The sequence below is a fragment of the Myotis lucifugus genome, unplaced genomic scaffold (genome assembly GCF_000147115.1).
Source record: "Myotis lucifugus unplaced genomic scaffold, Myoluc2.0 scaffold_2054, whole genome shotgun sequence".
Taxonomy (NCBI): Eukaryota; Metazoa; Chordata; class Mammalia; order Chiroptera; family Vespertilionidae; genus Myotis; species Myotis lucifugus.
This window is the reverse complement of record NW_005873102.1, coordinates 13,510-30,100: the sequence shown is the minus strand read 5'-3', so window position 1 is coordinate 30,100 and position 16,591 is coordinate 13,510. Positions and strand designations below refer to the sequence as shown.

General features: G+C 36.1%; 1 protein-coding gene across 1 annotated transcript; it reads left to right on the top strand.

The window, feature by feature from the left end:
• Window positions 1–5,350: 5,350 nt before the first annotated feature.
• Window positions 5,351–15,784, top strand: LOC102417815 (kininogen-1-like; the record flags this gene model as incomplete). The annotated part of the gene is made up of 5 exons (XM_014450342.2): window positions 5,351–5,435; window positions 6,297–6,457; window positions 11,863–11,970; window positions 12,088–12,177; window positions 15,548–15,784. Coding segments are annotated over 5 exons (525 nt in total), but the record flags the coding sequence as incomplete, so codon positions are not given.
• Between the last annotated feature and the right edge of the window lie 807 nt (window positions 15,785–16,591).

The window sequence follows — 16,591 nt, the reverse complement described above, 5'->3', positions numbered from 1 at the left end:
AAATAAACATGTCTATGCAGAAGGCAATACAAAACATAGAAAACAATAATAATATTAAACCACATACCCAAATACCCAAAGATATCTTAGTGTATTTCCCTCTTACCTTTTTTGGGGAGGGGGGTGGAGTAGATATTGACAATTTGCTGATTTTTTTTTTTGGACTGTTAATAATTGTCATTATTTTACATGCTGCATTTAAAAAATATTTTTATTGATTTCAGAGAGGAAGGGAGAAGGAGAGAGAGATAGAAATATTGCATGCCCTACACTGGGGATCGAGTTCACAACCCGGGCATGTGCCCTGACCAGGAATCAAACAGTGACCTCCTGGATCATAGGTCAATACTCAACCACTGAGCCATGCTGGCTGGGTTACATGCTGCATTTTTTCACCTAAGAATTTTCCTATGTCATTAAAACTCTTGATAAACTTTCTTTTAAATAACTGAATAATATCCTATTATAGATATGATAGATTGTTTTTTTAATTACTTTTCTATAGTTAGACATTTGAGTTGTTTCCATTTTTATTATCATTAATAACTCACCAAACATTCTTGAAAATAAAGCTATTTCTGTATTTAGTATATATTCTTATTTTCATAAATAGAAATTTGTTAGAAATTTATGGATTGAATTTATGAATTGTTTTCCATATCCTTTGTCCATTTCTCTTTGGGATAAATCTTAATATTTGAAAAAAAGTATTTGTATATTAAAGGTATCAGTATTTTGTCATATTTTCTCAATTGTTCATTTTTTAGTTTTCATGGTGATATTCTGACTTACCAATAGATTTTGCTTATTGGTGACCAAATCTACTAACATGTTCCTTTTGAATTTTTCCACTATTCACTCAGTAGTCATCTTTTTTCCCTAGTTTGTCTAGTCCAGTGGTTCTCAACCTTCTTAATGCCACGACCATTTAATACAGTTCCTCTTGTTGTGGTGACCCTTAACCATAGAATTATTTTCCTTGCTGCTTCATAACTGTAATTTTTCTATGTTATGAATTATAATGTAAATATCTGATATGCAAGATGTATTTAAGTGACCCTTGTGAAAAGGCCGTTCGACCCCCAAAGGGGTCGCGACCCACAGGTTGAGAACCACTGGTCTAGTCAGTATTTTTAAATATAGCTTTTGAACCTATCTGGAATTAATTTTAATGTATCTTTTGAGGTCTCTAAATTGAGGCTTTTTTAAAGAGGATAACCAGATATTTCAACATTCCTCTTTTACACATAAATTTGTGACAACCTTAATTCCATAATAGTTTCTTATGAAAAACTTGTTATCTATAATTGTACTGCCATGTTTTAACAGTAGGTTTAAATTTGTGATTTATTATTCTAGTGTTTATAACTTCAAAACCAACCTTAGAATAATTTGTAAGAAAAACTTACGTTGTCATATAGGTTGGAATTGCATTGCATTTCTAAATTTATTAATCCAGTTTGGCTCATGGATAGAGCATTGCACTGTGGACTGAAGAGTTTTGGGTTCAATTCTGGTCAAGGGCACATGCTCAGGTTGTGGGTTCGATCCCCAGTAGAGGGTGTGCAGGAGGAAGGCAATCAATGAGTCTCTCTCATCATTGATGTTCCTATCTCTCTCTCCCTCTCCCTTCCTCTCTGGAATCAATAAAAATATATTTAAATTAATTTAAGAAGAATTGATGTATGTACTACATTTTGTCTTTTCAGTCAAGAACTTGGCATACATCTATATTTATTCAAGTTTTATTTTAAACTTCTAAAAGTTTTGTGATTTTATTTATATATCCAGAACATTGCTCACTAAAGTTATTTCTAGGTTTTGTAGGGGGATTTTTTTGTTTGTTTATTTTTGATTATTGCTCTGAAGAAAATTTTGCTTTTCATTTTCTTTTATTCTTTTTAATATTATTTTTGTATGAATGTATCAGTTTAGATATATTTACATTATATTCAGCGAGTGAGCTCTGATGAGCTCTAATGCCTGTGTATTCATTATTTTGATTATTCTAGGTGTAAAATAAGATATTATTCTATCTCTTCTTTTCCAATGCTTATGTTTTGGTCTGTGGCTCAGGGAATTGACCTAACTTCCAGAGATATTCCACATACATTTATGTTTCATTCCTGATTTTATTGGGGAAGCCTCTACAATTTGGTATTTATAATATTTGCTAGGGGTTCCAGGGATTCTTGGCATATTAAAGGGGGGTCCTTGCATTCCTGCTTTTAAAGAAGTTTGTTTTGTTTTTAAATAAGAAATTGGTGTTAACAGACTCATAGATACAGAGAACAGACTGACAGCTGTCAGAGGGGAGACAAGTTGTGGAGTTAGGTGAGAAAGATGAAAGAATTAAGCAAAAAAACAAAACCCCAAAAACTCACAGACACTGATTACCAAAGAGAAAGGGGATGGGGGAAAGTAGACGAAGATAAAGGGTGGATAAGTGATGACAGAAGGAGACTTGACTTTGGGTAGTAAACACTCAATACAATATAGAGGTGATATATTATAGAATTGTACACTTGAAACCTATATAATTAACCAATGTCACCCCAACAAATATTTTTCATTTAAGAAAAAAGAGCAATTTGTGTTAGAATTTAGCAAATGCTTTAAATATGTATTGAAACATCATGTTGTTCATTTCTAATTTAATCTGTTATGTTTTGACAACTTTCCTAATAGTTACCTCTAAGTTCATAAATTCTCTTTGCTTAGTGTTAATTATTCTTTAAATATGCATTTGGATTTTATTTTTAGTTTAAGAACTCTACATCTTAATCCTAAGTGAAAGTGGTTTGACAGTTTTCTGGGTGTGGTTGTGTGTGCATTCTATTTTTTCAGGTTTTGGCATCCAGATTATAGTTTTCTAGAATGAGTCGAATATGTGTTACATGCAGTTGAGTCAGCTCTGACCCCTGGTGACCCTATGAATGAGTGATGGCCACACTGTCTTGACCTCAACAGCTCTGCTGAGCACCTATAGACTCATTTCTATGGCTTCTTTTATGGAGTCAGTCCATGTCATACTTGGTGTTCCGCTTTTCCTGCTGCCTTCTATTTTTTTAGTTAGTTGGTTAGCCACTATTTTTTTACTTGGGTAGTTTGCCACTATTTCCTATATTCAGAAACAGTTTACATAGGAAGGAACTAAATGTTTCTTCAATTACAAAAATTATTCATCTATAAAACATCTATGTTGTTTGGAGGTGAGAAATGGAATGGAAGTTGAGAGTATTGATAGCATTCTCTGTTCTTCAGTTATTGGTCCATTCAAATTTGTTCTTGTGTTTAAGTCAGCGTTGGTTATTTATAGTTTTCCAGAAAAGTATTCATTTCTTTGGGATTTAAAGTAACATACACTTGTTCATAATTATTCTCTTATATTTTTAGCTTCTTTGTTCCTTTGCTATAATGCCTTTTTTATTTTTTTGCATTTGATTTTTTCCTTATTCCAAGAATGAGCATTTGGATTCATTTACTAATGCTAATGCTTTCTGTTTTCTAGTTCAACCATTTTTGCTTTATTGTTTCCTCCTTTTTTGTTTTGCTTAGGGCTATTTATTATTCTTTTCCTTTTTCTAACTTCCTGATGTAAACACCTCAGTTTGAGGTTGTTTTGTTTGTTTCTTGCCTCTCTCCTTTTAAATTACAGAAGTATATAAAGCCATGAGTTTAATTCGAAATGCTGCTCTGTCAACATTATATAAAATTCTCAGTTTTCTTAGTTTGTTTCTTATATTTTTCCTTATCCAAAGAAGACCACGACTATTTAGGTAAATGTGTTTAAATTTCCAAGTAGTTAGTTTCTTGTTTATTTGTTTAAATGTATTTTTAGGAATTCTTTTCTTTTGGTGCTGAGGTCAAATGACATGCCAGTATTGTTTCATTTTAGAAATTTATTGAGCTTTTCGTATAACCTAATGTAAAAGCACTTAAAAATATCTGTGCCATACTTATAAAAATATCCTTTAAGTCATATGGATCATATGAAAATACCACCTAAATACTTTTTTATTATTTTATTCATTTTCTATTATTTTATTTATTTTTAAATCCATTTGATCTATCTTAAATTTATAGTTGTACATAAAATTTCTCCACCACCATTATTTTAATCTATTTCTATACATATATATCTAATTTCTACTTCATGTATTTTCACTCCATGCTTCTAGACTATATCTTTATAAAAATAAAATTATCTTCTTTACTACCATCATGAGTTTTTTTGTTACCTTGAAGTTTCCTTTGTCCAATATTAATAGTACTCTAGATACTTTTTAAAAAATATATATTTTATTGATTTTTTACAGAGAGGAAGGGAGAGGGATAGAGAGTTAGAAAAATCAATGAGAGAGAAACATCAATCAGCTGCCTCCTGCACACCCCCTACTGGGGATGTGCCTGCAACCAAGGTACATGCCCTTGACAGGAATCAAACCTGGGACCTTTCAGTCCGCAGGCTGTCGCTCTATCAACGGAGCCAAACCGATTAGGGCGCTTCATATAGTTTTGATCATCCATTATGTTTAATCTATCTTTATCTTTTATATTACAAGATATTATCCTTGAAAATGTAATACATTAATTTTGTTTTTAACTTAATATGGAAGTCTTTGCCTTTCTCTTTTTAGAAATGTTTTTATTGATTTTTAGGAAGAGAGCATGGGAGAGTGATAGAGAGATAGAAATATCAATGAGAGAGGAATATCATTGATCAGCTGCATTCTGCACACCCCACTCTGGGCATCCAGCCCACAACCCAGGCATGTGCCCTGACCAGGAATCAAAATGTGATCTCTTGGTTCCTGTGTTGATGCTCAACCACTGAGTCACATGGGCTGGTCTGGAATTCGTTGTCCTTCTAAAAGAAATTTTACCCATTCATATATTTTATTTGTTAAATATATTTTTATCAATTTCAGAGAGGAAGGGAAGGGGCAAAGAGATAGAAACATCAATGAGTGAGAGAACCATTGATCAGCTGCCTCTTGCACACGCACACTAGGAATCAAGCATGCTACCTGGACGTACGCCCTGATTGGGAACAAACCATGACCTCCTGGTTCATAGGTTGATGCTAAACCACTGAGCCATGCTGCCTGGGCTATATGATTATTATTTCTATACTAGGTATTCTTGTCATCTTATTTCATGTGTTTGTGTAAATACATTTATTGTTGTTAATGCTAATACCTAATAGTTTCTTATTCTCTGTTTGGCAATGGAATTATGTTTTGTTTTGTTTTCTATGTGAAGTCAACATCCTATATTTAATGTTATTAATTGTTTACTTTAAAAGTTCTTAAGAACGTTTTTAACTTATTTTCTTTTGAAAAACTAGGATACCAGTGAATGTACAGATCATGCATACATGGATCCTCAGCTAAGAATTGCTTCCTTCTCACAGAAGTGTCAGATTTTATCAGGTATGCGATAATGCAATTGTCCTCTAGTAGTACATGTTGATCCCAGACAACTGGCTAGGTGTTTTTATAGGAATTGTGCTTTAGGTCCCATGATATAATCCACAACCCTTACTGCTGTACCCCATTTCTGCTGTGCTATAGCTGATGCAGTTGGGACTGCTCTGCAAGTGGACAGAGGGAATATTGTGACAGAAGGAAAGACTTATGTTCTTTGGGCAAAGCTGATCTCCAGATGCAATGTCAGCTGGTTTTCCTTGTGTATAAGATGTCACTACATCAAGTGTTATAAATTGGGGAAGCTTTATCTCCAATTAAATCCCTCAGAATAAAATTCTTTCAATTTAATACTTTTTCCCCCTGCATATCATAATGGGGGAAAGCGAGATAGTGCAAGTTTATGGTCAAGCCAGTGTTTCTTATACCAAGAGTTGACTTTACTCATACTTGGAAGATATTTGCATACATTCCACAGTGAGAACCATCATTGAAGCTCCCTGCTCACCAGAATCAAAGGACTTAAAATATTCCCACTAGAGAATCATTCCGTTAAATTAAGGGTTTCTTCCTTACACTTTCTTTGAAAAATGCAAAAACTTAGGAACAGTGCAGCACATTGATATTGAAGGTGAACTAACTAACGCCTTCTGATGGAATGTTTCCCTAAATACCCTTGACTCTGAGGAGAGGAAAAGAGGGCAGGCAGTAAGGTGAAGGTCACACAGACAAACTCTGCTCACTCACTATGGCCTTAGGCTGCACATGGCCCCATATAAATGAGTGCTGGACAATGTGCAGGAGAGGTCCTAGGCTAGACAGCTCCTTCAGTACACACACTGACTTAAAACCTGCTTCTTCTTTCAGGGAAGGATTCCTTCAGAGGTTGCCTTGGCTGCCCCGACGAGATACTTGTCGACAGCTCTGATCTGAAGGAGACTCTGAATCATTCCATTACAAAGCTTAATGCAGAGAATAATGCAACTTTCTATTTCAAGATTGACATTGTGCACAGAGCAACATTCCAGGTATGTAAATTAAGCTACAAAAATAGTGATATTGTAGTCTATGTGGAAACTGCTTACTAATATTGCCACTGATCTTGGGTTGGGAAATAGTATACCTGGTAAAAGGAATTGAATGTCAAGTCTCAACCTCACTACGTTCTTGCTATGTGATCTTGGACAAGTCTTTAGAACATTCCATTTTCTGTCTGTAAAGGACTCGGGTGAGACTCAAATAAGATAATATATGTCAAGCCTTGGCGGAGTAGCTCAGTTGGTTAGAGAATTGTCCTATATGCCAAGGTTGCAGGTTCGATCCCCGGTCAGGGCACATACAAGAAGCTACCAGTGAATGCATAAATAAATGGAACAAAAATAGAGAGATAATATATGTCAGTACATTATCTTCTCAAACTTTATAGTGTTATATAAATTCTAGCAAATTTATATAATAAATAAAATGTAGGGCAAGGAAAAGCTACTCTTATTCTCTGCCTTTCTAGAGTGGTTTCTTGTTGGAGCATCACTTAGTGCCTTGGGATCAGCCACATGTCAGTCTATCATCACCCAGACTCTCTTCACACTCTCACCTCCATGTCACTTCCCCCCTGCCTAGGGTCCTTCCAGCCCACAAATGTACATCTAGGGCTTTATCTTTCCTTCCATGCCCTGTCAATAGATAAGGAGCATCCTACTGTGGGGGTCAGGAGACCCAGTTCTACCAGAGCACCAGCCCTCATGTCCTGGTAACACCGGGCTGTCATTCAGACTCACTCAGTCTTGTGCCCCATCTGTAAAATGAGTGGCTGGGTGAGAAGATCCCAAATTTCTTCCAGCTCTAACAGCATCTGAGTAATCTATTCATGGGCAGATTCTTATTATAAACCTCAAAACTGGCCTCCCTAAATGTGAATAAAATAGAACCAACAAAAGTAATCAAAATAGAACCTAACTGTTTCAACAAACCAACATAATCTGATGGGGGGAGCAGGGTGTGAGAGACTTCATTTATAACAATTCATACTTTTGGCTCAGTAATTGAATTTCTAGAAATTTAAAAGAGTCTTTATAGACAATGATATTCATTGCAGTTTGAACTATAAAAGAACACATGGTAAACTGTCAAAACAATCAGTATTATAGAAATGATCAAGTAATGTCTGGCATAGCCTTAAAATAGAGTATCAAGGAACAATTTTAAAGTATTTTTGTGAGGAGTTCTTGATGTGGGAAATGCCTTGTTTTAAAATATGCAGTGGAAAAAAAGAGGCATAAAATTGACTATACATTCTGTTTTCAGGTGTGTTATAAAAAGTACAGAAAACAATTAGAAAGGAAAGAACTGCCTCCAACTATTCACAGTGGTGGCCTTAGGTGATGGCACAATGGGCTGTTTATTGTCATCTTCTAATTTCCTGTATTAGTTTCACTACTGCAGGGGAAACCTAATCAAATGGTACCAAAATAAGTCAAAACTGACACTTTGCTCTCTCTCCTACTCAGGCACTTATTCCTGCCCCTGACACCACAACCTTTCTCCCTCATTTCACGGACACATTTCCCATGTTAGTGGTGTACTCACATGGTACACCAATCATTGTATGCTTTTTTTTAATTTAAATTCTTTATTGTCTAATGTAGTACATATGTCTCCTTTCCCCCCCATTAACTTCTCTCAGGCCACTCCCACCCCCAGCACATGCCCTCACCCACTAGTGTCTGTGTTCATGGGTTATGCTTATATGCAGGTATACAAGTTTTTTGGTTGCTCTCTTACCCACACACATCCCCCAATGTTATTGAGTTTGTCAGCTTTTCTTCTCACTTCATATTTCTGCTTTCTTGTGAAACTCCCTTATTCTTGATGCAGGAATACCCTCTGCTCCACCATATATTGCATAGCAGAGGTTTGCTGTCAGGAGAGAACCACTCATTTTATACATGACTATCTAGTCTCCATATACTTACAGTTCTCTGTAAATTAATGAATCAGCATACAAGCATGATGTATATTTGTTTATGCTAAGGATGCCAGGGGAACAACAAGAGGTAATGCTGTTAATTGAAGGGTACTGACATTCCTTCTCTTGCCAAGTCAATTTGAAATATGGTGAGAATCTCAAACTTACATACAAAAGATGAATCTTTACTGGTTTTTACATTTAAAGAGAACAATTTGGCATTTATGACATGATTATTTAAGGAAGCCCTGCTGGAAGCAGCCGAGTTACTCGAAATGCATTTACCATGTGATGAATTTGCCATATGACCAATTTTTGCCAAAGATTTATTTTACAGATTTGGTCTTGCCTTGGATTTCATATTCAGTCCTATTTGGATGCATGTCTATTTCAAGCTGGTTTCAGATGCCAAATGTTTCTTAAATTCTCCGTTTGCACGTGTGAATGATGTGATTTCTGTCACAGGCCGTTTATTTTTCCCTGCCTCTGCCGCCACTGTCCCCCCTGTTGTGTATATTCCTCCCTGTCTTTGCTCAGATGAATATACCTCAAGGATCTGTGTGTGCACATTCAGGAATTTTTCTTTTAACAAAGTATTAGAAATGTCAAGGCGTATGTATAGTATGTCTAACACTTCTGGTGCAAATTGCCAAATTGCCAAACTATTTGCAATTATGCCAATTTACATTCATACCACCTGGCTATAGGACCTTGATCATCTGCTTTGAGTTCTATTCCTACCAACAGTGACTGAGGCTGCACGCTTCCCACACCTGGCCAATACCAGGTATCACCACTGTTTTTTATTTTTGCCAACATATGGAAGATTAAAAATTCTGTTGGATTGCTGTTGTTTTTTTAATCTTTGTTTATTAATGAATATAGTCATATGTTTCTGGCTTAATGACCATTTTAACTTCTTTTCTGAAATATTTGTTCTTGTCTTTTGTTCATTTTTTTCATGTTTGGCTTTACATGTATAAGAATATTAATCTTATACCATATTTTCCCCAGGTTTTATTTTTTTACTTTGCTTGCTGTGATTTTTGAGAATCAGTTGTCCTTTCTGTATGAACAAATTTAGACATGTTTTCTCCCTCTGCTTGTCACCTAAGAATAGCCTTCTTCATCTTGAGACCTGATAGGTACATATTTATATCTTTTGAGCTTAATTCTTTAATTTAAATTGTTAATACATTTGGAATTTATTTTGCTCTGTGGTTATCTCTACTTTAATAACAAAGGTTGAGCAGGATTGGTTTGAGCAGGGAAGACTTTTGATAAGAATGACACCAGTTGATAACGGCAATATAGATGTCATCCTGAGGCCCTCAAATGGAAGATTTACATCTATTTACTTCCTTCTTCTTGACTCTGAATAGAGTTGAGCCATCAGTTGTGGTTTGTGTCACATATTGTCCAGTTTCTTGGGCAACATTACTTTTATCAACATTATTGTTATGGAAAATTGGATTAAGATATATTCTAAAATGAGCAAGAAAATTTATGATCACCAAAATATAGACCCTATAACCCTCTTAGAACCTTCCTCCCCATTTACACCTACACCTGGAGTCTTAAAAGTTAAGTATTAAATTATTCTTAAAAATGTAACCATGTTTACCCAGCAAATCAATGCCAGAAAAAGTAGAGGGGGAGCTTAGCTCTTCCTATGACTCTGTTCTCCTGCTCTCTTCCTCCGCCACACGTTTTCCATGCTTTTAAAAAACACAGAGAAAGGGAAGACAGTTGTGTTTTGCTTTTTCAAACGACATTCTACTATCACCCTGTGACTTCATTATTTTATTTATTAATACGCTTTTATTGATTTTAGAGAGAGAAAAGGAGAGAAGGAAAGAGAACCATCAATCTGCTGTCTCCGTCATGCCCCGCCCCTCCCCACCTGGAATTAAACCCACAACTTGGGCATGTGCCCTGACTGAGAATCAAACTCAGGACCCTTTGGTGCATGGGATGATACTTAATGAACTGAGCCACACCAACCAGGACTGTAACTTCATTTATAAAAATAATAGTCATCTCTCCAGGTCAACAGATATATTCCTGTATTCTTTTACACACACACACACACACACACACGCACACACACACACGTACACACATATTTAGATCCTAGAATAACTTGGACTAGAAGTTCGCCATATCAACTAACTTTTTAAGACACAATTTAAAGTCATTTTTAACAAGTATATTTTTTAAGTGTAAGATATGTAAGATATGGCATTTTGAAATTACTTTCAAAAAGCTATATGTTCGATTTTATTGAAGTCAGTGTATTTTTAAAAAGCATGAGTTTAATTTTTTAAATAAATAAAGTGTGCCTCTTTTATATAAAAAATAAATTAATTGGGCCAAAAAATATCCATTGTGGGCACAGCATTGTATAAAGATTAAAACTGTTGCTACAGTACTGGCCGGTGTGGCTTAGTTGGTTGAACAATGCCCAGAGCAACAAAAGTTTGTGGATTCAATTCCCAGTAAGGTCTCATGCCCAGGTTGTGAGCTTGATCCCCAGTAAGGGGCATGCAAGAGGCAGCTGATCAATGTTTCTCTTTTTCCCTTTTCCTTCCTCTCCCTCTAAAAATCAATTTTAAAAAACTATTGATAAGAGATTAAAATGGTTTCTTAATATAAAATAATTAAGAGAGGCAAACTAAAAAATCCAAAGAATTTTCCTAATCACATAATTTAACCCACAATTTCTATAGTGACACTAACTCGGTATTTCTCTGATTCAGGACTTTGCATGACAATAAGGCATACTTAAAGAAAATGTTCAAGTTTTTCTTCCTACTCTTATTAGATTCTATTACAACTTGAGTGCTTGAATGTTGTTGAAGAATAAAACTTAGAAAAGTATAAAAATTGTAGCCTTGTTTCCTAACAGCCAAATATTTTACACATGCATACAAACTAAAAGTTTAGTTGTCAAACATTTGTACTTTATTTGTATACCTTTCATTTGAGCATTGTATAATTAAAATTTTAATATTCTCCCCTAAGATTCCTTAGGGTAGAAACATATCATTTATTATATATTATTAAAGGCCCCAGTGCATGAAATTCATTTCTATAGTGACACTAACTCGGTATTTCTCTGATTCAGGACTTTGCATGACAATAAGGCATACTTAAAGAAAATGTTCAAGTTTTTCTTCCTACTCTTCTTAGATTCTATTACAACTTGAGTGCTTGAATGTTGTTGAAGAATAAAACTTAGAAAAGTATAAAAATTGTAGCCTTGTTTCCTAACAGCCAAATATTTTACACATGCATACAAACTAAAAGTTTAGTTGTCAAACATTTGTACTTTATTTGTATACCTTTCATTTGAGCAGTGTATAATTAAAATTTTAATTGTGTGAGGGCATGGTTTTCAATTTGCATATTACCTCTTTATTATATAGGATTAATTAAGGTTCTACTTTGTGCTAATTAATTTTCCAGTGGGTGAGTGGATACAAATATCTTATTGAGTTCACGGCAAGGGAAACCACATGTTCCAAGGAAAGTAATAAAGAGCTGACTGAAAGTTGTGAGATCAATAAACATGGGGTGAGTAGTCATGCAACTCTCTACTTATTCCCTGGATATCTACTTGATATTTTATACTTGTTTAAGTATTTCATGAATAACACTGTTCTCTATTTTGGCTTTTGTTTTCACGGATAGGAAATGCTAAGATGCACTGCTGAGGATTACTATCGGGTAGGTAAGAAGAATAGAATCGAGACTACTGTCAAATGTCAGTCACCAGGAAAGGTATGTTTCTAATTAGTCAGCTTGGGTAAATTTTGCTCTGAAAAGACCTATTTGGGGGTTGAAAATGAACCACTATTTAAATGAACTGGGGGACTATCTTTTTAGAATTGAGAGAACTCTCACATTTCTGCGCTGACCTCTCCTTTTTATGTCTAGAAAGGAAAACAACAGTCAGTCCCCTAATCACTTCTCACCCTTTGTCAGTGTCCCATCCTTCAGGAGGCTCTCTCTTAATGAAGGGCAGCCCCTGCTGTGCAGAGCCAATACTGGCTCTGGGGCTTTAAGATGTGCCTGAGATGCTTCACTGGCATCTGCCTCCATCCAAGGGACTTGGGAGAAATACAGATCTCAGCCCCCACTCCACATCGACTGAATCCAAATCTGCATTTTAACATGGTCCTCAGAGTTTCATACCCACATTCAAGTGTGAGAAGCATTAGCTTGTATCATCTTTTCCAATTCTTAAGAGAACCTTGTAAGACTTTTACCATTATCAAGGATGAGACACTAAAAATTACAAAGATGCTGAGATCCTGGAATGGATAATAACATGATCAAGTGCTTGCTCTGTCCCAGGCACTGAACTGAGGGCTTCACACATATTTTTCTGTTAACAACTCTCTGAGGCAGGTGCTGCTGTTATTCCTATTTTAGAGATGAGAAAAGTGAAGCTAGTGGTGCATGGATGCAAGTGTAGGTCAAATCAAAGTCATCGTGTTCACATGATGCTAACAACTAGGCTCTGGCTTATTTGACTCCAAAGACCATGCTCTTTGCACCACTGACACTGCCTCCAGCATCCTGTTCTCACCAGTAGTGAAATGTAGGTGGGAATCATCAAGATCTTCAATGCGAGTAGCCTCTTATCTTTTTTTTCTGATTTAGATTTTTGCCTTGTATAGGTATATATGTAGTCTCACACAGACATTATACGAAGGCTGGTTTTCAAGCTTGTGAATATGTCCTAATGTGTTTCAGCCCAACAAAGTAATTGTGGGCACATGCTGCATATATATTCAGTCCATAAAGCCATTTTGGGTCTTTTGGTATAAACACTGTAATTGTGCTAATAGAATTAGTATCAATTAATAAATAACGTGCCATGGTGTTATATAGTTCAACCACCCAATTTTTCAAGATGAAGAAAAACCTCTACAGTTTAGAGGAGAATTTTTAAGAAATATCCACAAATTAAAAAATCAATCAAAAGAAGAAAAGATATTCATTCTCATCCTTTCTGCATTATTAACATAGCACTTAAAACCTGGCTAAAGACTTGCTCCATTGTAAACCAAGATAGCGTTGCCAGGTCTCAGTCCCTTCTTTCTTCATTGAGAGTGAGGTTTCTACAGTAATCCATTCATTTTAATATTTCCTGGTTAGACCATATTGCTGAAAAGACCTCCAAGTCTTTCACCTTTCTGATCAGTACAAGTGGCGGAAACAAAATAAGAAACAACTGTAAGTCCACCCCACACTTCCATGGCACCTGCTCAAGACGAAGATAAAGATTCAGAAAAAGAACAAGGACCCACTCGTGATCATGGCTGGGGCTATGAAAAGCAAATAAAACATGGCCGTGGCAATGGACATAAAAGGGAACATGGCCTAACCCATAGACATAAACATGAGCATGGTCATGGCCATGAAAAACAAAAATAAAGGAAAACAGAATGGAAAGCACAATGGTTGGAGAAGAAGTTCTTTTGAAGATAAAACTACATCTTCAGAGACACCAGAGAAGACAGAAGGACCAAAATCCTCCCTCCCTAGCCATGTCAGGTGTGGCAGTTGCCTTTCCTGAATTTCGGGACTTAGATCTCATTGCAGCTATGATGACTAATATACCGCCAACTCCCACAGAGAATGATGATTCTTGGATCCCTGAAATCCAGATAGAGCCCAATAGCCTTTCATTTAACCTGATAACTGATTTCCCAGGAACAACTTCCTGCAAGTGTCCTGGACGCCCCTGGTAGCCAGTTAATGGAATGAATCCAATTGTGGAAACAAAATAATTTCATGATTTTGATCTCTCTGATGCTTTTTATTAATGTATGCAGCCATGGGTGTTTCTTTAACACTTCATCATCCCCTTTCACCACTGTCCAAATACCCTGATATAAGGCACCAAAGATCATGAAGCTTCAAAACAGCCTAGAGAGAAGTGGTGAGACTCCCAGTGGGGACACCATCAATTTCTATGGACAACACAAAACTGTGTGCCGATTTCTAAATCCTTTCTGAATCTTCCTAATGAGTTTTATTTTCTTTCTTTTTGTTGTTGTTGTTTTTTTTGGTTTGTTTGTTTTTTTGGTGCATCGCCCGGGAACTTCACGAGTTTTCTTAACTAGCACAGAAAATGGACAAACAAATGTGCCTTGTGGCCTACTGCAATTTGCTTTTCTAATAACAAATATGTACCTTAGAATGGATGTCATAGTCTGTCATACAAAGATTCTTGCCATTCTGAATAAACGGTGGCATCTGGTCCATGAACACATGTGAAAATAAGGAAAGTCAAGAGACTGAATGTGAACTTCTTAATAGGGCAAAAATAATAATAAAAGCTACCAGAGGTCAAAGAGGGACAACAAGAAAGACAGACTGGCCAAAGGGAGGACAGGCGGAAATAAACTAATTGACTTTCTGTTTCCAAACGGGCTAGTCATATCAAATAGTTACTCCCACTTCACAAAGCTATTCTGATAATTCTCTTTCTGAATCAGAGTGTTTCTCAGAAGTCAGCAAATTCTATTTACTCATTAACTACGCTTTGCAACAAGGCTTTGAAATAGGAGTCTTCTGTTTGTGTATTTGTTGCTGAGGCTAGAATGAGCAATCCTTACTTTTCAGCAGCTCTGAGTTTAATGATAACAATGGAAAGCAGGAGTAGTGATATAAAAGGAAATCTTTTTTATAATTGACAAGTAATATCATAAGATGTGATGGAAAATTTATTCAGAAATTTTATGAGGAAATGCCTCTCTAGCCACACCTTATCATCGAATCATTTTTTGCTAGGGCATTGAAGAGCGCTGACTTTTACAAAAAAAGAACAATATGATGGTCTTAAATTGCTTTTAATATGAGGAAAGCATGCATTTCATAATTACTGCTGTGTTCTGGCTAGTGAAACAGGACAGGGCTTTAAACAGCTACAGTTGCTTGTGGAGGCATGTGCCACTGCGACTTCAAGTTATCGGATGGATTTGAGCCTCTGAGTTTTTATTCCATTTCAAATATTATCTGTACTTTTCAATAAAGAACCAATGATGTCAGGAAAAAGTCTCATCTTGCCAACTGGTTGCTTCACTCTTCTCTTGTTGAATGATAACACCATTTTAACAGAATTTTACTATACTTACAGAAGCAACTAAAGCCCTGCGTGTACAAGGGCCGACCTCAGGAGGCAGGGGCAGAGCCAACATCTAAGAGTGAGGCCTCTTGACCAGTGGGCAGAATCTCCACGTCTCGCACAATAGCCCCAGCAACCTGTCAGCAACCCTGAATGGAAGGACAAGAAGATGGGATAGAATGTCAGTAGAGAAGAATGCCATTTTATCATTCTGTTTCTGTCTGAAATAAAGTTTGATCTTAATGTTCACACTCCTGGTTCATTCACAGTAGTCTGCTTTCAGCCACACCCATCCTGCAGCAAAGTCCAGTTGATCAGAGAGATCGCTCTACCATGGAGACTCATAGTGCAACTCTGGAACAGGCAGGGATCCCTTAAGTGGGCCTTCCCTACCACCAGGACCTCAACATGGCTCTAAATCAAGGGTTTGTGGGTAATGTTTCCATCAGCAATCTAAGGAATCTCTCTACCTTCCCTTTTTCCTCTCTCTCCTCTCCCCCCTCCTGATTTTCAGCCCAAAGTTAAGAGTATTTTCTCTTGTTTTGTTATTTTTTTTAAAAGATCTAGATAACTACCAAAAAAGAAAATGAAACAATTCTTTGTTAATAGGATGCCTACCAACTTTTCACTAGCAAAAAACATCAAACATCAAAAAAGTTTAAAGAAAATTTAAAATTATCTTTTTGCTTCAAATAATTTTTAAAAAGTTGAAATCTAATAGAATAAAAATGATAAGAGATTTTTAATTTTCTGAAATAGGTATTTACTGAGGGCTTATTGGAGCCATTTACCATGTTGGACAGTTTCTGTTTGGAGTGTTACTTAGTCCTCACAACAACTCTGAGGTCCCCATGACCACCTTTCATTTACAATGAGGAAACTAGCTCCCAGTGCCCTGCGCAGGGTCACATAATTACTACACGACAGAGCTGGCATTCATACTCAGACCTTTTGAACTTCATTACACCGAGTTACCATGAGGTATTATTATCAATGTCGGCATTACAAAAACACATTTCTGAATCTGAGATGATCATTATCTCAATACAAAAACCC